Raw genomic sequence first — 24,335 nt, 5'->3', positions numbered from 1 at the left:
ATTAAGAACCTTTTATTCTATTTCATTTTTCTAACTTGTCTTTGCCCCATAGAAACCTAGATCCCAGAGTCGGCGGCCATCGCAATCTGAATACCAGTTCCTCGCAAATCAAGACATCATCTATACATATCTAGATGCCAAGTCCAACAGGCTATAATAGTCAAACAGTCGGGCTAAGGATTTGAAGTTAAGAAGCCTTATTGTATTAAAGGATGTAGTGCATGGCTGTATAGGTTCATTTCACTTCAACGGGAGATTCAATCCGACCGAGAGCCTAAATTTAGTAACAGTACTCCATGTCCCTGTTTCATCGTGTATCTTTCTGAACGCTGAATAAACAGCAGGATAATCCATTATCAATTTTAAAATACCTTCAGTCGCAAGTTTACGAGGTTCCAAACTTGAGTGCAAATAAAAGGCTCTAGCAAATGCACCCCAAACAACCACATCAAGCTTAAAAAGCATCCCCTTACCAATTTCTCAGCTTTATCAAGCTGACCTGCTTTCCCATAGATCTCCACTATACAAGCATAATGCTCCAACCCTGCTTGTATTCCATACTTCTGGTCCATGGAGTTGAAGTGCTTTTAACCTTGTTCAACCAATCCATTATCCCTGCATGATAATAAAATGTAAAAAATTGTAATCTGATAAGGCCCGACACCACCGTTAATCATTCTATCAAATTCCTCCAATGCTCTTCTTCCGAGCCCTTGTCTTGCATAACCTCCTATCAAAGAATTCCATAATACCAAATTCTTCTTTCACATGGACTCGAAAATGCAAAATGCAGCCCCAATATCCCCACATTTTGCATACATATCAACAAGGGAAGCCGAAAATATTAAATCCTCATGTGTCCCAAACTTCAGGATGCTTGAATGACTTGCTGGCTAGTAACAAGATAAGAACTCCCAGCACATGCATCCAAGACACTTGAAAATATTAACTGGTTATGCCTCGTCTCCGACATTAACATTAAAACAAACAGCTTCAAGGCCTCCTGAAACCTTTCACTTCGCATATATCCATTAATCATCACAGAAAACATATTCTTCTCACTCATCTTATTGAACATAGACCTAGCTTTGTTGATCCACTTATTCCTAATGTACCCATTAATCGAGTCCAAGAAACAATATTCCTCTCCGGCATCTTATAAAATACCCTACGAGCCAGCTTAAAATACCCTACTTCCATATATAATGAAACCAAAGCATTCTAACAAGCAACATTCTTTACCAAAATCTCATCAAACACTCTCCCCCACTCCTCTATATCCCCCACTTGTGCGTACCATTTCATCAACGCACACCCACAAACACGCTCATATTAAGCCTCAAACAAACACCAACCGCGTGAATTTGAGGCACCAATAACTTAAACTCTGTTCCCCAAACCATACTAACTAAAATCGAAATGGTGCAGTAATTCGGTTTCAAACCAATCCTACCCATTTCTATAAAGCATTTATAAACTCCCTATGGGTTTTGGCTCTTGTTTAAGCCCGAAAAAGAGGTGTTCCAAGAAACGGGGTTTTTAAGGGTCATTTCATCAAACAGGTCATGCCCCTGTTCTGCCGGCCTTTTTGTAGGTGGGGTTGGATCATTGCATTGCACAAGAATATGTTGCTGGCGTTTGGGTTTCGGTCGAAGAGCTTTGAGGCTTCGTTCAAGTGGTTATATTGGAGGCAATTGTTGATATCGCTATCGAGATCGCCCGTCGAAAGTGCACAAAGATGACGGAAATTTTTCAGAGGAAGGATTCGGGTTCTTTTCAAAATGCGCATGGCAGGCAATAACTTAATCGACACACGTAGGAGATCAGCCGTTGGCCTTTTCTGTTATTGCAGCAATTTGTGTGAACGCATTACATAAACTTTTAGTAAAATTTAAATGCAAAGAACAGCCAGCCTAATACAAATAAAGATAAACACAAAAACACCCAAAAGTAAAGATTTTATTTGGGCATACAATAGTGAATATGATTGCATTAAAGCCTAAGAACCATTTCATCTTCCTCCTCAAATCATCAAGCTTGCGCCTCTTGAAATTAAACTTGAAAACCAGTTCTTAACAACTATTATTAATGTTATAGATTAAGCATTAGCATTCAACACAGCCTGTAACAAACATTTTTTCCTGCTATATAACTTTAGCTTCATAATTTTGCAGCCAAGTTTTGGTAGAGCTCATCGATTTCAGCCTGTTCAATATCATGTAAAATAACTTGTGAGTCTCCTATACTATTTGAAGAATATAATGTCCAAAATTATGCAAATTACCTGATAATATTTAAGCAGTTTGTTTCTTTTTTTCTTCAATGTTGCAGTCACTAGATCTCTTTCCATGTCAAAGGGCACGGGTTCCAAAATGACTCCTTTGATAAATTCAAAACCTCTCATCTGGCTTTCAAAAGATGCAAACAGTAAGTGGATAAACAACCATATAATGGAATGAAAGGAAAGTGAGAGGACTTTTGGGTTTTGCTCAATGCATCCCTCCTCGCCGGCCCAAGCCGCCTTTTGGTTTTGGAGTAACAGTTATTAGCACTCTGTGAAGTCGCAGACAATTTAAAAAAATGTTCTACTCTTGTTAGAGTTCTCAACTAGAACAATGAAACCCTGGTTTTTACAATGTGGGTGCTTATTCTGGTAGTCCTATATGAATTCTTACACAAAAGTTATTGGTTTCTCGGATTAAAGGCTTGTGTTTTCGCATGCAAACAACTGTTACAGCAGCAGATAGGCAGATTATTTTTAGATTCTGCATAAGGCCATTAATCCGTGCCTTTAAATTTCACTATGAACAGAACACAACAGTAAAAGGAAAAGAACTAACAGAACTTACCCCAAAAATTTCATTTCATCAATAAGTATTAGGTTGAATTTAAGTAGATGTTACCTTGTTTTTCTCAGCTGTGGATTTTAGCTCTGAGAGGACATAATTCTGTAGCTTGCTGAGAGAACAGAGCTCAGAAAGTGAACCTGTGTAACCATTCAAGTTTGCCCACTTTTTAGCATTTTCTTCATGTAGCACAACCACAGCAACTAGCATCGACTTGAAGCTGTTTCCATAGACCCATACCTAAACATAATTTATTCAAACATAATTTATTCTATATGGAATTGAGAAATTTGGTTTTGAATTACTTTCTTGTGCAAACAATTAATGAATTAATAAAAGGAGATGCTCACATCATCAACAATTGGAGTGAACCCATAAACATTTTCCAAATACTCAAGTGCCACATACTCTCCCTGGGAGAGCTTAATAAGATTTTTCTTCCTATCAATAATCTTAACAACTCCATTAGGAAGCATTTGGCCTATGTCTCCTGAGAGTATCAAAGAATGATGAAATTAGAATGCAAGATTGGTGATTGATAATTCAGTTTACGAGTTTGACAGGAAATTGAACTGCCCAACCTGTATGAAACCATCCATCCTTGAAAGATTCTCTTGTCAGTTCAGGATTTTTATAATACTCGGAGAAAATAGTCTTTCCTCTCACGCATATCTCACCAAAGGGAGGATTTCCGAGTGGATTGTAGCCCATGTCTGAAACCTCCTCTAGGCGTAACTCATTGTAGACGGCTGGGGCCCCAACAGCACCAACCATGCACATCTCATCCGGAAAACCAATAGTGCAAGCTCCACAAGTTTCTGTCAATCCTATACGAAGGGCAATGCAAATTGTTCAATAGGCATAAAAAATGTATAACAATTATGTATCTGATCATCATTCTGCCTAGAGTAACCGTCAAGGCAACATATGCACCAAACAGTAATAAGCAGTCATGCTTTAAATAGGGAAAGAAAAATGAAAATATCCAAGATGTTTTAGCATGAAAGTGTTATAGGATATAGCTAAATTGTTGTTTTGAAGGTGAATTAAGAAAAAAGTCATCATAATAATTTATTTTCTTCAAAAAAATGCTAGGAACTGCAGCAGAATTTACACTTTCTGCCAACCAACACATTCATTTCTTTCCTTGTTCTTTCCCCCGTTTTAATAGAACCTTGATAGCCTGTTCTTTTTTTTTTTCTATACTTCTATAGGCAGGAATTTACCATAGCCTTGGACAACAAAGGCACAACAAGTGACCCGCAGGAATTCTTCTACTTCAGAGCTCAATGGTGCACCTCCAGATAATAACAATCGAATCCGACCTCCTAACTTAGCTTTGACCTTGTGAAATGGAAAAGAAAGATGACAGTACGTTAGATAGCGGAGAGTTTATTTTCCCCAAAACTTAAAAAATACACTTTTCAAGGAGAATTAGCTTGGTTTGGATCAGTCTCCAGAATTCTAAAGCCAAATATAAAGTAGCACTGAAAATTTACAGCCATTTTGAATAATGCAAACTCGATGAACCAGTCTTTATAGGATCTAGACCCATTAATCAAGGTTCGACAATTTTGAACATAGATGCATGGTAATTTTCTGTTTAGAAGATAAGTTTTTAAAGGAGATAAGACACTACCTTTCTGAAGGCCAACAAATCTGCTAAAGGTGATGCATATTTATGTTTATACCCTCGCTTCATCCAAGAAAGTTTGCTGCAAACGAAGCAAGCATGCATCAGCATCATGGTTATTCTATATGAACTTCTACCACAGGGGACTGAGTTACTATTTGGATGGAGCACTGTCTTACTAATTGTAGAGAGCATCAAAAATCCACCTCCTCAAAGGTCTGAGTTCTTGTAGTGCTTTTTTAATACCTAAAAAATATATTAACTTTGATGAGTGAATCATTGTCACTTAAAATCAATCAGCAGATAAAGGTTTGTCAATGATTTGCCTTCATGAATCATATCATAAACTCGGGGTACACCAGCTAGAAATGTTGGTTTCAACTCCATTATGTCATCTCGCAGTTCCTTCAAGTTCTATAGGAACAAACATTTTTTGAAAATAAGTTATGATCAATATTTAATAATGGATTTGAACAAAAATTATGACTAATCAAGCACATTTGACTTAATAAGGAAAATCATAAGTGAACTTTCGGTTTGTGGACACAGACAATCACTTCCGCATTTTCTCTTTTTCCTCCTTTCTCTGACCTTATGTTTATCTATCCAATCATCACCATGCCTCTGGATATGGCATAATAAGCACCATTCCATAGTGTTGACGTCCTGACAAGACTTTCACTTCATTAATATTACAAGTTCATAACTTCCTTAACACACATACACCCCCTCTTCCCTAGGGGGTGCATGACAGGAGCGTCCCCACCTTCATCCCCCTCTTGCTTTTACATTTCCTCAACCAAACATGAGAATACTATGTTTTTCATTTCCAATCCCTTTTCTCCCCTCTTATCTATTCTTTGACATGTAACTGGGGACCCAAAAGAGTTCCTGATATGTTTAAGAAACAGAGTTTCAGCAGCATACCCCATGATAGTAGCCAACAGATGCTCCTTTATGGAAAAAATATTCCTCAATCATGCGATCAAGGATATGAGCAAGGGGCAGGAAGGACAAATACACGTCATCCACTGTCATCTGCTTAACAAAAGGATATATCAGGAAGGTGAACCAACATTATACTTGTACAAAAAGCACACTTGAAATCCCAGTTCTGTTTTAACACGAAGTAAGTATTAGCAAGAAAGATTACTCTGGTGGTACTTGAACAACAGGAGAAGAATCATATCTGTAGAGATTGTCTATGTGAAATTCAAGGATTAAGTATACCTTGTCCTCAAATTGATCCAAGAAAAGATCAATGCCGTGTACAAATATTGCAATTGTTTCATGTGTTAACACAACACCTTTAGGATCTCCACTGGTGCCACTTGTATACATAATTGTGCAAATGTTAAATGGTTGAGGTGGTGAAATCTCTTGTGGATTTTCCTTTCCCTGATGAAAAAATATGCTCAAAGGTTAACATAGTATTTCAAAAAAAAAGTAATAACGTATTTCAGAAAGGAAAAAAATGGCATGAAAAAAGTTGCAACATTTAAAAAGGTGAAAATGAGTTTCATCAGATCTTAATATGATAGATTTTGATGCAAAATCAAAATGTCAAATAGAGGAATAGTTGTTACAATTTCTACTGAAATTCACATCTAAGCAGACTAAAATTTGGAAAACCATGGTACTTCTACATAGGTTTTCCATAATGCGATTTAAATTTTGAGCATTGCTTACTATAATAGGACAAGAAAGTTATAGGATGGAGTAAACAGTCACAAAACATACCAAACCCAAAATGAAAATGAACAAGAAAATTTTATTTTATTGGAAGTTGAATTAATCTCTCTCTCTCTCAGAATATAGAAATTGAGCGAAACCTAACCATGTGGAGAAACTCGGTCCATGAGTATGTCTTAATCCCCATCTGAGACGCCTTAGCATTGTCTTCCTCGGTCAATGAGGTGAAGCAAACCATTGCTGCAACCAGAATAAAACTCAGTACAGTGCCTTCTAGCAGTTCCAGCAAACTAAAGTTTTATCTAGTCATTTTTCACCTTTCAACCGCTGAGCAGACGAACAATTTGGATTCAAAAGCTGTAAAGGCACGTGCAACATCAGAATGTTGATTGTGAAACTGGGGAATAATATGGAAAAGGGCATTAGTTAAACCTAAACCTTACTTCTTTTACTTTTTTGTCTTGTACAAATACAAAATCAACCTCTGCATGATCTATAATAAAATTTACAGCTCCAGGCCCTGCACACAAGTTACAAGAAGATGAATCCTAAGATTACGCTGTGGATGCTCTTCAATCAAGGAACTGAATTATGTAGGACTAATCTCAGAAAAACATGTGGCAGCACGCCTAGCAATACACTGATTGATGTTGCTATCAAGCAGAATGCTGTTTAGTTCAATTGTATCATCTGGACTAGAGTGCAAAAGGAGTTGAATATTCTATACTATTCAAATCAACAGTGAAACCCACAAATAGCAGGGGAGAGGAACCTGCCAGTCATCCTGATGGTTCAAAATGTATGTACATCATCATGTGTGATGGAAACACCTTCCGCAAATATCTTTTTTTCGGTACTTAAATTTATGCAAGTGTTGAGATACCTTCAGCAAATATCAACTAAGCTTCTAGGTAAACTAACTTATTAAGCAGAAAAGATCTCACTATAATGGGGCTTGAACTGCTTATGTACATGTTAGCCCCAAAGTTGCCTGTTGCAATTGCAATAGACAATGGGATCCATGAAGAATCTCAAATGTCAAACAATCAAATTATAAAAAGCAAAAAGAAAAGCTTCTTCAGCAGAAAGAGGTGATAAAATTTGCTCCAAAAGAAGGAAATTTCTCAAGAGGCAGTTACCCAGTGTATCATAGAGAGGCACACAAACCAAACTGTGGGCACCGCAGGCCTACAAAAATTGGAAAAGGATAAAAGTTATGGAGCCGTTCTAAGGAGTGCCTAAAGGACACTTGCAAGCGCACTACTTTTAAAAAGATTCTCATATTTGATATAATAGCCGTCAGGATACCCATGAGGACGGAAAAAGCAGACTTATTACTTAAAAACTTCAGTAAAACACTTCACACAGAAAGTCTGAAAGCATACCTCCATCGCCATAATCCACTGCGGGCAGTTTGCTCCATAAATCCCAACCCGACATCCCTGCCACACGTATGTAAATAAAACAGTAGAGAGAAAAGATCAGAGTACAAACTGAAATCCCTTTGTTTCAAAATTTCCCTTAATAATTACAAGGCCTCAGAAAATAGACATATTTATGCTTACAGGTTCAGCACCAGATGCTCGCAATGCAGAACCAATGTGCAGAATTTCATCATAAACTTCCTTGTATGTTTTCCAGATATAAGGGCCCACCTAAAGAATAAACAAAGTCAAAAAGCAACTAGTGCGAAATCTGGTACAAATACTGAAATCTTCTTTTGAACATTAATTTTACCTTCCCATCAACAATATTTCGCCATCCAAGCATCCTGTTTCCAGGGTGCTTCTGAACGGATGAACTGCACAGTAAGATCCTTACTGTTGTCAAAAAGAAAAGAAAATTTCTAGTATGCTAAGATACTTAGTTTGTGCAAGGATAATCTAGGTCAAAGTTACCACTAAGTGAGCTTGCAACTGTATTAGTCTAATCACATACTAGATAAGGCCTTCCTGCAGGTATTTTTTAATATCATCCAGTATCATTTCATTGCCTTGAGATGTTTTTCTTTTTTTTTTTTCTTTTTTCTTTTTAGGAATTTGCCTCGAGTTGTTAATGTAACAGTAACATAGCTTTTCCTTCATCTTTAAAATCTAGCATATGACAAATTTAATGGAAAATATTAAGCATAATTCTGTTTTATCAGGTTGTATCAATAGAACAAGTAGCTGAAATCCATATGAAAGAGACTTGATAATAATAATAATAATAATTCCAAACAATAGTGCAACATAAACAGTTACCTGAAAAGAGTCCAAGCAGTAGACATATCATGATCAGGTGAAGGATATCCATTCTTGGCTAGTAGGTTACGATATACGGGACCAATGGATGGCTTCCCATCTTGTCCTTCTCTTCCATCTTCCACCTTAGCAGAAAAGACCTTCATTATTTCCTATACAGAACCTGTGCAGGGAAAACTCTTAGTACATAAAGAGGCTTCCAAAAGTCCAAAAAAAAAAAAAAAACCAAGTATAGTTCAACATACAGCAACAAACATTGAGCTAACAGGTCAATGAAAAGGAAAATAAGGAATCAAATCTTCGCTCCCAATAAAGTTCATCAATAGCATTTCAGTAAGGTAAATGACAAATATCTATAAAAGAAAATTAAAAGTCATTAATGGTGCTAAACAATTTGGACAAAAAATATATGGGAATCAAACTAACATGTACTAAATTCACTTCTAAAACTTTCACCTGCTGACAGAAATTAAAACATGAAAATCAAGTGGACACTAACATATATCATGACCCAAAAGCAAATTAACCAACCGTTAGAAAACCGTTGAGAACAAAGCAAACAAAAAAAAAACAAAAACAAAAACCAGAAACTGCTGCTTACAAGAAAGTGAAGATACCCGAGAGTTTACGAGGAAAGCAAAGAAGGAAAGGATGTTGCTTACAAAGTGAAATCATGAAACCCTGCGAGAAGTGTCATGAATTTAAGGGTAGGAAAGGAGAGAGGGAAGCCAGTTTCAGGGCCGTTGTTAATGTATTTGTCGAAACAGGCGGGCAGTAGTGTTGGTACCTTCATTAATTGCTAACATTTATTGCACCTTTTGCTTGAATTCTTCACGGAAATTTTGGTTTTTCTTCTCCGCCAAAATAACAGCAGAACTGGAAAATCTTACAGTTGTGAAAGTTTATTTAGTCTTAGCATTATTACCACGCTATGTTAATGTTAGGAAACAGCGGGGAAAGGGCCATAATTTCTTGAATATGTTTTCATTACGTCCTCGAGCTTTTCCACTTTCTTAATTGGGTGAGTGAATTTTCTTCAGGAAAGTTTTTCAAGTCAATTACTTACATATTCTCTCCATCTTAAAATATTTATCATATATTATTTTTTATGGATTTAGAAAAAAAAAAAAAAAAACTTTGATTCTAATATATTTAATATTTAATTTTAAATTTTTTATAAATTTAAAATTTCCTAATTTTTAATATCAAAAAATAAAAAATTTTAAAAATATAATTTTAAAATATAAAAAATAAAGTTTTTAAATGTTCAAAAATATAAAATATAATTTTGAGACATCCAAAAAAAAAGTGAACAAAAAACTTAGAGACAGAAAAAGTATAAATTAATATTTAAAAAATAAATATGTAATTGAAATCTTAAATTTTTAAATAACGTATGATTTATACATGAATTTTCAAATTATATATTACATTAATCCAAACTTTAATCTCAATAACTATATAGCTTATATATATGACTTTTAACTAATATTATCAAATAATATATTCATCATACATACTTTCAATATTTTTTAATATAAATTAAAAATATAATATTTTTTATTTTAATTGTTAAAATTGTCTAAAATCAATCAATTATTTTTTGTCATGTGATATTCACATAAAAATTTTTGCAAAATATTTAGCATTTTTATTTAACAAATAATATGTGTATAACAAAATTATATTGATTAAATATATTATAAGTGAATTAAGTTAAAAATATTAGAATTTGAATTAAAATAATATATTATTTAAAAGTTTAGACTAAAATTCTTATATTTAATTTTTTAAGACAATTTGTACAGTTTTGTCAGAACTCATGCTAAAAATATAATCAACTCACTTTTTTATATTTACATAAATATTTTTTATAGCAAAATATAAATAAATGAGTAATTTCACAATAATGAATGCTATTGGATCTAAATATTTAATTTAATAATTTTTTTTCAATAATTTAGTGAGTTTTTTTTTTTTCTTTTACAGATAAGGGCGGACAGTCGAGGTCATTAGGAATAATTCGGTGCCTGTAAAAAGAAGCCTAACCGTAGTTAGGCCTCACCCATTGGCCCACACTTAGATAACGTTGTTGGCGCTCATGATTTTCAACTCTTAAGGACAGTAGCTTGTCACCTCAGATTGATATTGTACATATATGATATATGGACAGTGTTTTCTTTCTTTCTTTTTTTTTTTTAATTAAACAAAAAAACATTAATCATGGAAAAAGACTCATAACCACCAGCTGTGAGACGGAGCTGTCTACAAAAGCTGATTAAGGTGGGGGAAATGAGTTTAAGGTGTGGAGCAGGCTAAGCCATTAAGAAGTAAAATAATTCGATCGAAAGCAATCTTCAATGGCGAATTAAGTTTGTGGATCCCATTGTCCCATATAGTTTATGCATTGAAGATATCCTTACTATGGATCGATATCTAAATTTTAAAATTAATAATTTAAAATATAATATGATAATATGATATAAATATATTATTTATAAAAAATATAAAAATAATTTAATTTAAAATTTTAGATATAATTATATATATTTAACAAAATTAAAAAATATTTTATATTTTTTTATCAATATAAATTTTAAGTCGTTATTTTTATATAAAATATAATATAAATATATATTTTAATTTTTTATATGATATAAGTATATGAATTATTAGATTTACTAATTTTAACATTCATAGCTCTAGCAGAAGTTAAGCTGAGATTTCACGTTATAATCTTCGATCTCTTAACAGGGGAAACACGCATATGGTTGCACTTCCATTTAGGGAAACCCTCTAAAAAAGAGGGAGAAGGAAAGCAATTAATTCACGCGCGCAAGCTGGTTCACCCACCCGTTTATGGGTGGGCAGTGTCCCATGTTACTAAAACCATGGGCTTGCTCTCCTTGATAAGATTATCCAAAAAAAAAAAAAAATCGATGGTCAAGATTGAAGGGAAAGGCTTTAATTTCTTGATAATTTAAATGGCATGGACTCTTGTGGTAAGTAGCGGTAAAAAATGAAATTGAGAAAATCAAAAATTAATTTAAAATTATAATATTTGATTTAGTTTGGATTGATTTTTTTGTTTGATTTGAATTAAATTTAGATATTAAATGTGTATATTAAATTTAATCGAAAGGTAAAAAATAAAAAAAAATCGAATTGAAAAAAATTATATATTTTTTTTAATTTGTATAAAATAAAATTAATGTTTTTTATATCAAAATTTACTTAAATATATTAAAATTTTATATTAAAATAATATATAAAAATAAAATCAATAAATTTAATCGAATCGATACAGTAAAATTCAATTCGATTCAAATTCGAATCAAATTTTAAAACTTTATAATATTATGCAATATAAAAAAAAATCGAACCGAATCTGATCTCATCAAAACTGTTATCACCCTTATGGGACATTTGATTGCAAAATATTATATTCCAAGAAAAAATGTGATATATGAGAAAGTGCAATACTTGAAGTTTTTTTTAATTTCAAAGTATCTCATGTTTAAATTCACTTGTTTTGTTGTGGATAATTCACATATATTAATTTTTAAATAATTATTATAATCTCTTTAACATATATGATAATAAATTTTTATTAATAATAAATATCCAAATGACAAATAATACATTCAACAACAAAATAACACAAATATTTTATTTAATTGTTGTTTTTCTTTACAAAATATCATCAACAAAAAAAATATTATGGATTATTTAAGATTTTTTTTGTTGAAAAATGTCTTAAATAATTCATTTTATTTTTTTTAAATGGATTATTTGAGTTTTTTTTTCAAAAGTACCTTAAATAAATGTCATTTAAAAAATATGAAAGGATTATTTAAAGTATTTTTGGTCCAAAAATACCTTAAATAATCTCTAATATTTTTTTTAAAGGAGATTATTTAAGGTATTTTTACTTAAATATTTTTTAAAATGGATTATTTAAGATATTTTTGGTAAAAAATATCTTAAATAATAACCTTCACTTTTTTTGACCATATAATTTAAAGCTTTTTTACTTAAAACGCATTAGAGTATATGAATTAATTATAAGGTTGTGAGTTCGATTTTTTTTTTTAATGCTTTAATATTTTTTAAGATGATTGTTTAATGCTTTTTTTATTAAAAATACTTTAAATAAACAGTTTCATTACTTATAAGATTTAAAATATAAAATATAAAAAAATTAGAGTATCTTAGTTGGTTAGAACATATAACTATTAATCATAAAGTCATAGGTTTGATCAATTCCTTTAGTATTTTATTTTTGGGGATTACTTATTTTTTTTAGGGATTATTTAAAATATTTTCGATAATAAACGTCTTAAATAATAATAATCAGATTTTTGAAAGGATTATTTAAGATGTTTTTCTAACAGAAAACACCTTAAATAATCTCATTTAATTTTTTTATGATTATTTAAGGTATTTTTCGATAAAAAACCTAAAAATTGAACAAGATTATTTAAGGTATTTTTAGTTAGAAAACATCTTAAATAATCTTTAAAAAAATTGAACATGATTATTTAAGGTATTTTTATACCAAACGTCATTAATTGTAATATAAAAAAATTTTTAGTAGTATAAATCTACAATTGATTTTTAGTCACTTCCAGACATACATTTTAAAATAGTAACGGTTATTTTATAATTTTTTATTTAAATTAAATTTGAAAATAATGCAAATTTCTCTTTTGAAATCCTAGAATACCATAATGAGATGTGAGTTTTTTATTATGAGACTTTACGTACTATTGAAAATCTGTCAATTTATCTCTAAATCAAATTACCTTAACTAAATATTAGAATCAAATACCCAATAATAAAATTTTGAGAAAAAATATATGGATTCCTCAAAATCAAACACTCCCTTAATAATTAGGGGCATCGCTAAAGTACTACACCGAAATTTAAAATTTAATAATAATAATAATAATAATGTTTGATGAACAATTTATAAATATGTTTGATTTCTTTTCGTTTATATTTGTTTGTTAATTTTAATGAATGATCATGAATAATATTTTAAAATTTGTTAATTAAATGAATAAATTACGAATATAAAAAATTTCATCCATATTTAGATTATTCATGAAAATTAATAGAGTATTTGATGAATATTTTGTGAATATGTTCGATTTTTGTTTATTTATATTCATTTATTAAACTTAACAAATAATCATAAATAATATTTTATAATTTATTAATTAAATGAACATATTACAAATATAATCATATTCAATTCGATTATACCTTTTTATATGCTATTAATTTAGGACAATTTATCAATTTACTCAATTAAAGAAGAAATTTGAAGATAAATGTACAGTTAATGAAAAGTAAAAATCACATATTTGATTTTTGTTCTTAAAAAGTTAATGAAAAATATATAATTTAATTATCCATTATTTTTTAGACTTAAAGTGAATTCTATCATTATACTATGAATTTAATTTGAATTTTGTCATTGTATTTAAAATTTATATTATACTTTTAATTTTGTTATTTTGAAACAAAAAAAATTAAATTGGATTATTTCACAAAATATTTTGTTTATGTACACCATAAATTTTACTACTCTTTTTTCAATTTCATTGATTTTTTTGAAAAAAAAAAATATTATACAAAATATTATGTTAATGCAAATTATAAATTTCATCAATTTCGTCAATTTCATTATTTTTATGTTTAAAAATGAACAAAAATAAAAATATAGTGATGATTTAATGAAATTTAAATACAATGATAAAATTCAATATTGATTCACAATCAATGATACTAAAATTAGTTTTATTTTGTCAATTATAAATGTAAATACAAAAAACAAAATATTTTTTCAACAATGAAAACAGTGATGAATCTAATGCATATTGGAGTAAGAAATAATTTGATAATTTATTTGATTAAGAATGTTGAAATATTATTTGATAATATTAATAATGAAACAATTAATAAAACCGTTTTTAAATATGTAAAAATGATTATAATATCAATTTATTGAAAAAATATTGGTTACGCCATCAATACTGAGTTGTGACGCATAGACACCTCTATGACCGTCGGTAAATGTAATAATTTGTATTATCATATCTTATAAAATATTATATTTATATTATATTTTATATAAAAATTATATATTATAATTTCTATAGATAAAAAATATATAATATAATTTTTTAAATTTTATTAAATTTTTTATTCATATAATTTTTATATTATCCTATCATGATTCAAACTTTCAGTTTTACGGTCGGTTAACCAATTGCTTTCAACATTTTTGGATCAGAGTAGTTGTGATCTGACACGACTGATGACAATTTGACACAGATTGACGATGAACATGGAAAGTGAAATGCGCAGCCCAATCTTTGTTCCCTTCGAATTTGATAATTTAGATAAGATAATATGAATATAATATTAAAATAATATAATTTAAAATTTTAATAATAATTAAGTAAATTTATTAATATTTTAAAAAATATTTTATATTTTATATTAATATAAATTATAATAAATATAAATTTTAATATTTTATAAATAATCTAAAAAATCACTCTATATACTTTAATAGACATTTTGATGTATCCTATTTCAAAATGTTTTTTTTTATCCTTTTATCAATGTGCTGTTAGGTAATCGTTAATCAACATAAATATGAAAACACATAATTATTTTTAAATAATTATAAGTAAAAAAATAAAAAGCTAATTATATAATGATGAAAACATTTTTATAATCTTTATATTCAAATTTATCAACTCATAAGCAAATAAAAAAAATCCATAATTAAAAAAGAAATTAATTACTTATTTTTTTAACAATCAAAATACTTATAAGTTTAAGAATAAAATTTAAATTTAAATGAAATCATTATTCTGATTAAATTAAAAGAAAAATATAAATATAAATTAAAAAATATATCTAATTTGTTTGGTTAAATTGATAAATTTAAATGAAAAATATTTTTATTTTAATTAAATTTTATAAAGTTTTCTATCAATTATTTAAAATAATTATATTTTTTCACATTTGTTGATTAATGATCGATTAACATGATTAAAAGACAAAAAAAAAGTTTTATTTTGGAAAAGAAGAATCAAAATGTAGGAATGTTTTGAAGGGATTTTTTTTTTTTTTCATAAATGTTTTGAGGAATCAAAATTTTTACCCGCATAAAAACGTCATAAGTCCGCTGCGCTGTTCGCTGGTGTGTTTAGGTTATGCCGTCAATGAAAACATCAATATGAAATTAATTGCTGCCTCGTTTGGGTCGCTTGCTAGCAGCCTCTTTGGTGCCCACCGTTTCAATGATACCTGCCAGCCAAAGAAAGTGACTCTTCCGCCGCCGCCACCCCCGTCTAATCCCACGACATTGGTTTTACCTGCCTAGCTACTCCCCCATGGTAACAAGGTGGAGTTGGCAGATCCCTTAATTACTTTTACGTGTTTTTATGAAACTTTAATCATTAAAATTAAAAATTTAACCCTTCATCAATAAAATTAAATCGGCTGTTCAAAATTTTGGTTGTCATAATCAATCTATGTATTTATCCTCATCAGTGATGTGCGTTTACTTTATATATTTGATAAGGTAATCCCATAAATGCACCGTCTATAATAATGTATAATTGATTCAGTATAGTTGGTTAGAAGAGCGAGGGGGAGAAATCCAACTTATTCCATGTTTTAATTAGTCTAGTTGTTTATGGTTTGTTGGTATTAGTTGTTGGTTCTTTAATTGATTTTTCATTATTTATTTGTAAAGTCTTTGTCAATACTTGCTTCCTAAAGACTATTATTAAATTTATCAATTCATATATTTATATTATATAAAATATTAAAATAGCCAAAACTGTCATCTAGTGATTAAAAGATTAAAAAAAAAACATGTGAACATAGATTTTATCCCCGTAATCCTCTTCCCCCTAGCACGAGCATTTGTCCTCTTATACACAAAAAAAAAGAAAAAATCGTGAAACAGTATTTGGGATCATAACTTGGTCTATTCCTTTATCAGATTTTGCCTTTGCCTTCTTGGTAAAATTCAACACTTGCATATATTCATTGAAATTCAAAATAAGATGCTAACGAGACGAAATATATATGCGTTGATAAAAAATAGAACTTGAAAACCTCAAGTACCCCCACCCACCCCCCACCCCCCCCCCCCCCCCCCAAAAAAAAAAAAAAAAACGTACTAAAAACGAAACACTTTTTTTGACAGAAATGTAACGAGTCTGATGACCATACAACAATGACTTCACCATTTTATTCAAAAAGGCCCAACACCTAAACTTGGTAGCCATCATGCCCTGGTCCAACGCTCAATGGAAAGAACATCACCGAGGAAATCTACAAGCCCAATACTCATCTCTCACACTCCAGAAAGCAACCCGAGCTCTCAGGAACCCCCTTTATTATTATTATTATGTTTACATGGTAATAACATCACATAAAACTGGAGTCCAATTCCCTCCAGCCTCAGGAATCCAATCATCTGCGATTCACCAGAATCACAAGTAGTAAAAGAAAAAATTAAAGTCTCACATCATGGGTGAAAAAGCTTCACTTCTGTGAGTGTCGGTGGAGCAGCAATATGTCAAAAATCTATTAAAAGGGCATCAATAAAGGTTTCCACAAAAGTAAGTGTTTCACATTTTTAGTATTTCTATTCTAGGGAAGCAGGTCCATATTTTGACTCAATAAGACCCATTACTTAACATACATGACTCCGAAGATGTAAGCTACGTGCATGAAACAACTAAAACATTCGGATGATCAAATCTAAGAATCAAAATGACCCTACTGACCTACCCTAAACACAACAGTTGAATCCGCATATTTAAGAACAACAATAATCACCTGTGGTGCAGGAGTCTCAGCATTATGAATAAGTAGCCATGAGTAGCGTACCCTCAATCATGGCAACTTCCAAGGGGCAGTAGCTAATTTTTTAAAATCACGTGAGTCATTCTGAATAAGTTCGCTTAGAACATCAACGTGCAGCTTCAAGCTACCAATCTTAAGATTCTTAATCTCCTTCTCTGACTTTATTACAGTATGTCGTTCTTGTAACTGAATAATCTTCTTTTCAATCTCTTCCATCTCTTCATCAAATTTACTTATCTCCCTTGTATACTCAATTATCTCCCTTTCAGCATTTTTTCTTTCCCCTAGATGCTGGTCTTGTCCTTCTTTGATTGACTGTAATTCACTCACGCGATGTCGAAGCAATATAACATCAAATCCGTGCTTTTCCAAGTCATTAAGACTTTCCAAAATGCTGTCAAATGTACTTCCAGGATCATCAAAATGCAACATGGATATCTTCTCGAACAAACTGGCAAAGGTTACCATGATACCAATTGCTGATCCTTCACGAAACTCCTCTTTGTTTTCAGCCAGAGGTTGAAAATGTGGTTGTTGGGGCACAACGTGGAAGACATCCAAAGATTCAATTGTTCGCCAAACAGGTGATTTCTTCACAAAAGGCAAACTCCGATCCTCATCCAATGGACTTCCACCTCTGACATCAATTACAAAAGATTCTACAGGAACATCAACCAGTCCTCTTTCCTCATTCCATTCATTGAAAAGCCTACCAGAGGAAAGTCCTAGAAGAAAACAAACACTAAAAAATGTCATAAATATAAAAGCCAAGTGATGATCTACATTTATGTACCCACTAAGCAAGCAAGAGAGAGAGAGAGGAAATGAACGACAAAAGAAAATGAGGATTCATAAATCTGATGAAGCAGCTTACTTGATTCTTCATCACCTGAAGAGTGCATTCCTCCTATCCAAGTTGATAGAGGTTGATCTTCATCAGACATGCTGGGAATCCCAACAATTGCCAACTGAACCTCTTTTGTTTTGTAATCATCACTTGTCCTTCCTCTAAATGCATCTTGAGAATACATTTAACAATAGAATGTTAATTTACCATTTATAAGGAGATTAACCATAAACTAGAAAAGACTAATGGATACTCGGACTACATCTACGTCAGGTAAAAGACAGCATAATAAATGAGAAAAAAGTGGTCGGTAACATGCATAATCTTTCCTCCGAACATCAGCATCCCTCCCCCACCCCCATGCAACAGAAATTTCACCTTCTTTCTTGTGAATCACTAGCCCAATCTTTTTTCCAGGTAATTTCCCCCATTACACCTAGTATTCTTCCATAAATTAGTATACCACTTGGAAAAATCATTTAAGAAGATGATAACTGCTACACTTGGGTTATAACATTGTAAGTGTTCACCCCAATGCTTCCGAGAAGCCTTATATAGCAGTTTTATACTTTCCTTCAGGCATATCAGTAACATTGACAAACCAAGAGTTGAGACCCCCATGTACCTGCCAGCTCCACCCCTTTATGTATTGACAAATCAGCTTCATCACTCATACAATCTTTTACAGCTTTTTCATCAGTAATACCTCCAGCCCCATTTTGCTCCTTACCTACAAATCATAATACTAATTTTGCATAGACACAGATTTACATATACCCATAAAAAGGGTGAAGCTTATTTATCATATACCAGCTTCAAAAGCCTCTGGACTTGTAACTACGGATTTTCGTGATTTACATGGTCTTCCCCTCTTTCTTTTCTGATTGCTTACTCCAACTTTATGCTCCTCTATTTCCTATATCAGTAAAATCAACAGTTAAAAGAACTACTAAAGGTACATATGTTTATGTCTATGTATATACATATACATATACATTTATATATACATATATATATATATATATATATGTTAGATAACATATTAAGATGAAGACACAGACCGTGGAGCAGGCTCAAGAAAATAGAAAATTTTAGCAAAATGAGCTGACGACAATCAAACAATTAACCAGTTAATTATGCATTAATTGTAAAACAATAACATTAGATATAATTTTATTCTTTGTATTAAGTGTTTCAAATACGAGTAGCACAACAACATGCTTTTCTCACAAGAAAACAATATCCAAAGATGAACTCCTTTTTTTTTTTTAAGGAGTGGGTAGCAGGAAAGAGGATGTGACATCATTTACATTTCAGGGGTTCACAATAGGTTATAGGAACAATGACAAAGCGTACAGGAAAAACAATTTGTAATGTATAACATAGCACATTATGGCAAAGTTGCTCAACTTCTATAAGCATTTGAGAAATGATATCCCAGAAGTTGAAAGTTTGACACAAATATAGTTCTGCACACCTTAAACTTGACCACAAGTGCTACATACTTATGATCATGAGAAGGTAAAAGAAATATAGGTCAAGATTAAGCACTTGCAACAGTTTAATGACACACTTTGTTCCCATTAAGAATTTAAGCCATTTCGAATTTAATAGAATATATTGGCAGTTTTCTCTCAGCCAGAGACTATTAAGAATTTTGCTTACCATGTTCTCATTTTGGACTGAATCATTTACATTATTCTTTTCCATTAGCTTCAGAGATTCCTCATTAGGAATCTGAAAAGAATTTTCAGCCCGTAAAGTCTTTGTGAACTTTGCTGTTAATCCTAAGATGATAGGCAGTTCAACTTCTTTTGTTTTAACCTCTCCATTGATTTCTTCTGCAATCCCTGTAGTTCCCTCATTGCCTAAAAATATGTAATACTCATTAATTTAAACAATATATCAAACTGGTGCACATGTAACAATGGCTATATTTACCTGCAGTCGAAACCTGTGGGCCTTTACTTGGTGACTTTCTAGCCCTTACATTCCTTTTCACAAGGTTATTTGTTTTACTGTCTACTGAACCAACTTTCTGCCTCTTAGTCGTCTGCATTAGTAAGGGGAAATGTAGGTCAAATGACAGAAGTAGAGAATGCTGATAATATTGGCTGATGGAGCCAGCAAAAACAAAGTGACAATAATTAAGCCTCATTACCCAGTTAGAACGGTGATGTTGACAGAAAAGGCAGTCATTCGAAGCAGTTTGCTGCAAAGCAAGTAGGGCACAGTGAATATCCCAGTTGAAAAACAACTTTGTTTAACACTTGGAAACAACCCATTGAGCAGGATCAACTATGTCAAGCAGGCCAAATTTTGATGATATTCATGTAGATATGATTGTTTTTAGTTAGCATGATTCTAAAGGGGCAACCTAGTTTTTACTTCTTCTTTGTGTAAACCTTTTGCAGGTTATACTTGAATGCAAACATGATTTTCTAGCATATTTTAGAACAAAACATACTCTAACACACTGAAGTGTTAGCAGCTATGTGCTTCAAAGGAAAGGCAACTCAGGGACACAAAACAGAAACTACAGAGTAGTAAAGTAGTACACAGGATTTTAAAGTGATATTTATACATTTCTCATCATCGAATAGGAATGTATTAACATATCCAAAAGAAAAAAAGAAGGAAATGAAAATGATCTGATGGTGATAATATGAATAATGAAACTCCAAAAGAAGAAATCTAACTCACAGTTGTGGCTACGGTTAAGAGGCTTTCACTCTTAGAACAAGACTGATCACTAATCACCATTTTCTTCGTGTGTCTTGTTGCAGTACCTCCAGTCCTTGGAGTGCCTTCTTCACATGATATTTCATTAGGCATATCTTTTAACTGATCATCTGTGACTGATAATCGCATCTCCATTGCATTTTCTTCAGTTAACTTGTTCAAAGGCCGTGTGCGGGAAGTGTTACCATTTGATGTTTCCAGATTGATCCTCTTCTTGCTTGGGAGTAAAGCATTGTTTTCATCAGTGGAAGTTGGCTGCTCCATAATATTCTCACTTATCTTTGTCGAAGGAGTCTTATCTTCAGTGTTATCCTTTGTGGAAAAGGAATGTTCAAGTTCACCAGCCACCTCGGTGTTGTGGGTACCAGCGAGAGCATTTCCTATCTGCTCGTGCTCGTCAGAAGCAATTAAGACTTGCTGAAACAAAAGCCTATTGCTTAAGCTACCAATAAATGAATGACATCTGCACTTGCATGCCACTAAATTTCTGAAATAATCACAAGGAAGTATTCTCAAACCACCAAAGGAAGTCTAGGTGATGGCAGAACTAGTACAACATTTAAGGCATTCAACACACCAACTAGTTACTTGTAAAACTGAGCAGATTTTAAAGCAAAGTGAAATGTATAATCCACAACTGGTTCAACATATCCATCTAACGAAAGTTGAAATAAGAGTAGAATAGGAGATAAGACATAAAAACTAAGCATTTTTCAAACTGGAAATATAGAGAAGGCTATCACTGAAATGAACACAAATCAACCTAGACACAGTCAAAAAGCACTATCACAAATTGTTATTTCCTTCTCCTTTTAAGATAAAAGTAAAAGGTATGAATTGGACCCATGTTCGATACCACAAACACAACATAAACAGCTCATTAGTTTCAAAGTGGAAAAATAATCTGAAAAAGAAATTTATCATCCAAAAGGAAGAGATAAAGGGAGAGGTACCTTGGAATTACTAACCCATTTGCCATCAATCCATTCAATGTTAGGCCTCAAATCAGAGTGACTGAGTTCCTTGTCCTCATTTCCATGCTTAAAAAAGACATTGTACCTTCTTCCGGTAAGAACTTTGGTAATTACTCCACTTCGCCAACCAAAATTATATATTGTATCGACTCTTTCCAGCAATTCATAATTTCTATCTGCATAACGAGGAGGAGTGGGTCTGATGTGGAGAGAATCTACAACAACTTTTACTGTCCCAGACTCATCATCATTCCTAGAGCTCTGATACTTCACCAAGAAAGTATTCTCCTCATTTTCTTTTATTACTATTGCAGGGAGCCAAACATCACGTAAGTTTTCTTTGTCAATATTTACCTCCACAGTTGTCCCTGAGCTAAAAATGGAGCCTGTTGATTGCTTTAACAGAATAAAATTAAAAATCAAATCACTCATATGGTACCAAAAGTCAACCAGGCTGCAAATGTCCTCAATTCCAAAAATGACAAAATGACAGACAACAGGCTAGCACAGTTTTGAAAAAACAGCAGAGATGTATCGAAATTTACAAATAGATGCAGAGTAGAAACCAATATAAAAAGACGACATAAGTTAAGTATGACATAGCGGAGAAAAAGGCAATTACATTTAAAAATAAAAAGAAACTAAACAAGCAGCATGCGTGACTCAGGAAGATTACAAAGTTCGTGCAGCTATAACTGCCTTTAGCATCCAACCGAATTTGCATGATTCCAAGGCCAAAATAGATATGAAATCAAAATTAGCAGAGATAAAACAAAGAGAGCATAGCAAGTGAAACATATGGTTTGAGTTAATTATTCAAATCAAACAATAAAAAGACCCTAACATCCTCTATAACTAATTATGAAAGCATAATTGAAATAGCAAATATTCAATGTAAAAAGGCTACATGCAGTGAGATCCGCAGTTTCAATATCGAAAAAAAATTATTCCCAAAAATTAATGAACCCCACAAATTACCCTTTCCCTCCAAAATAAAAATACAAAATATGAGCTCTCAAATCCGAAATAAGACCCCAAAATTCCAGATCAAAAAGAATTGAAAAATACATATATAAATAAAGAAACAAGACGGGCATGTTGCAACATACCTGCTTTCCTGGTCGAATCCATTTGCCATCGATCCAGTTCCAATGAACCCTCAAATCTTTCCCATCAAACTCAATAGCGTCAGGTGGATTATCAAAATAAACCCTATATTTCGACTTTTCCAAAACCTTTCTCACAACCCCAGTCCACCATCCATCTCTATACCTCGCATCAACGACGTCGTTTAACTCAAACCCCGACAGAACACCCTCCTTTTCATTAGGTGGCAACGGCCGTATCAAAGCGGGGTCGACATATTCCGTCAAAGGGGAGGAGCCATCTTCGGCGAGTAAAGTCCTGTACTGAACCAGGGCCTTCTTCCGTTTCTTGGAAGTGAATTTGGGAGGGGATTCAAGAATTGTGGCAACGTACCAAGCGCCTTGTAAGCCTTCCTCGTCGCTGCTGACCTCGACTGGGGTTCCTTTTGCGAAGTGTTGTTGTTGGAGTAGGTCAGTGTCAGGAGGATGATTCAACATTTTTTTGGTGAAAAATGTGGTTTGTAACATTTCCAGCAGAAAACCCTTCCGAACTTTTTTTTGGTCTTTACAGTCAAACAGCTCGAAAAATTGAAAGGTTTAAATAGTCATTTGACTCTTACACTAGGCCATTTTTACTGTCAGTTTCATACTTAAATAATTAAATTTTACATTTAAATACTTAAACTTCACAATTAAAATTCTCAGTTACATAAATTTCACTTTCGTGTGCTAAGATTACTCAAAAAAACTATCATCGTTAACCAAAAAAATATTTAAGAGATAATTTATATAAACACTTAAAAATAATATTCAATCATTTAAAATTCAAATTTTAATATTTTTATTTTTCCTGTCTGATTTTAGTTAGCATTGAATTTTTTATCAGTAAGAACCTTGGCATGAGATACCACGTCACACTATACATAATTAACAAGTAAACAAATGGAATTTTCCGCACATTGCACCAAGTTTATCGAGCACTGACAAAATTTCCTATCTGGCGAACTTTGAATTGATAACTAGCTTTTTTTTTTGTTTTATCCTGTGCAACCAGACCTTGCTTGCACACTGAAGCAGCAAGAAAAAAAAATGGAAGCAAACCAGGGTAGCGACAAGGAAAGGACGCTCAAGCTGGATTGCGTTGCATCAAATAATTTCTGAAAGACTGGATAAAGGGCGCTTTGGGATTTCTTTTAGCCTTGACGATAATGTGGTAGAACTGTAAATGTCACGCATTTTGAAAAACAACCTTGAAAATTACTTGAGAATTCAGCCAATCAGGTACTTCATAATTTGTAGTCACGAGTTTGAACAGACAAGCTTCATAGTGGATAAGAGCTAGGTGATTGACCAGCAATACCTATGCAGG

The 24,335-nt window shown here is 32.1% G+C and overlaps 2 protein-coding genes and 1 pseudogene across 15 annotated transcripts; all 3 read right to left on the bottom strand.

The window, feature by feature from the left end:
* Positions 1 to 140: 140 nt before the first annotated feature.
* Positions 141 to 1,789, bottom strand: LOC149512106 (pentatricopeptide repeat-containing protein At5g16860-like; annotated as a pseudogene).
* Positions 1,790 to 1,816: 27 nt separating this feature from the next.
* Positions 1,817 to 9,193, bottom strand: LOC111314052 (long chain acyl-CoA synthetase 1-like). Of its 8 annotated transcripts, none has more exons than XM_022915042.2 (20): positions 9,077 to 9,193; positions 8,415 to 8,577; positions 7,909 to 7,972; positions 7,737 to 7,826; positions 7,557 to 7,613; positions 7,311 to 7,359; positions 6,615 to 6,691; positions 6,489 to 6,528; positions 6,317 to 6,411; positions 5,710 to 5,877; positions 5,407 to 5,517; positions 4,806 to 4,893; positions 4,659 to 4,725; positions 4,486 to 4,561; positions 4,073 to 4,190; positions 3,428 to 3,673; positions 3,197 to 3,336; positions 2,904 to 3,086; positions 2,285 to 2,404; positions 1,817 to 2,205 (listed from the first exon to the last, which is right to left on the bottom strand). In XM_022915042.2, the coding sequence occupies exons 2-20, from the start codon at positions 8,558 to 8,560 to the stop codon at positions 2,161 to 2,163; spliced, it is 1,980 nt and encodes a 659-aa protein (XP_022770777.1). In that variant the 5' UTR covers positions 8,561 to 8,577; positions 9,077 to 9,193; the 3' UTR covers positions 1,817 to 2,160. The 8 variants fall into 8 exon arrangements, with proteins under 8 accessions (XP_022770777.1, XP_022770776.1, XP_022770779.1 ...); XM_022915041.2 differs by having other exon boundaries at positions 9,016 to 9,087; XM_022915044.2 differs by having other exon boundaries at positions 9,032 to 9,087.
* A 7,820-nt stretch (positions 9,194 to 17,013) lies between these two features.
* Positions 17,014 to 23,539, bottom strand: LOC111314049 (DUF724 domain-containing protein 6-like). Of its 7 annotated transcripts, none has more exons than XM_022915032.2 (10): positions 22,991 to 23,539; positions 21,861 to 22,277; positions 20,869 to 21,324; positions 20,327 to 20,377; positions 20,107 to 20,218; positions 19,831 to 20,033; positions 18,976 to 19,081; positions 18,791 to 18,895; positions 18,193 to 18,336; positions 17,014 to 18,043 (listed from the first exon to the last, which is right to left on the bottom strand). In XM_022915032.2, exons 1-10 carry the CDS (start codon positions 23,492 to 23,494, stop codon positions 17,349 to 17,351), a joined length of 2,793 nt encoding a protein of 930 aa, XP_022770767.2. In that variant the 5' UTR covers positions 23,495 to 23,539; the 3' UTR covers positions 17,014 to 17,348. The 7 variants fall into 7 exon arrangements, with proteins under 7 accessions (XP_022770767.2, XP_022770768.2, XP_022770771.2 ...); XM_022915033.2 differs by having other exon boundaries at positions 19,831 to 20,015; XM_022915036.2 differs by having other exon boundaries at positions 21,861 to 22,267; positions 22,991 to 23,501.
* Between the last annotated feature and the right edge of the window lie 796 nt (positions 23,540 to 24,335).

This window comes from Durio zibethinus, chromosome 23 (assembly GCF_047325235.1).
Source record: "Durio zibethinus cultivar Kanyao isolate XHJ-2024 chromosome 23, ASM4732523v1, whole genome shotgun sequence".
Classification (NCBI taxonomy): Eukaryota; Viridiplantae; Streptophyta; class Magnoliopsida; order Malvales; family Malvaceae; genus Durio; species Durio zibethinus.
This window is presented reverse-complemented; position numbering and strand designations above follow the sequence as displayed.

What these genes read in the sequence shown, in the direction of transcription:
- LOC111314052 (XM_022915042.2), bottom strand. Translation starts at nt 8,560, where the DNA reads ATGAAGGTCTTTTCTGCTAAGGTGGAAGATGGAAGAGAAGGACAAGAT. An exon ending in GAGCATCTGGTGCTGAACCT is followed by an intron (nt 7,614 to 7,736) that starts GTAAGCATAAAT and finishes TACGTGTGGCAG; the next exon opens with GGATGTCGGGTTGGGATTTA. An exon ending in CCACAGCTGAGAAAAACAAG is followed by an intron (nt 2,405 to 2,903) that starts GTAACATCTACT and finishes TTTGAAAGCCAG; the next exon opens with ATGAGAGGTTTTGAATTTAT.
- LOC111314049 (XM_022915032.2), bottom strand. Translation starts at nt 23,494, where the DNA reads ATGTTACAAACCACATTTTTCACCAAAAAAATGTTGAATCATCCTCCT. An exon ending in CCCACAGGTTTCGACTGCAG is followed by an intron (nt 20,034 to 20,106) that starts GTAAATATAGCC and finishes ACATATTTTTAG; the next exon opens with GCAATGAGGGAACTACAGGG. An exon ending in TAAAGGGGTGGAGCTGGCAG is followed by an intron (nt 18,337 to 18,790) that starts GTACATGGGGGT and finishes TGTATTCTCAAG; the next exon opens with ATGCATTTAGAGGAAGGACA.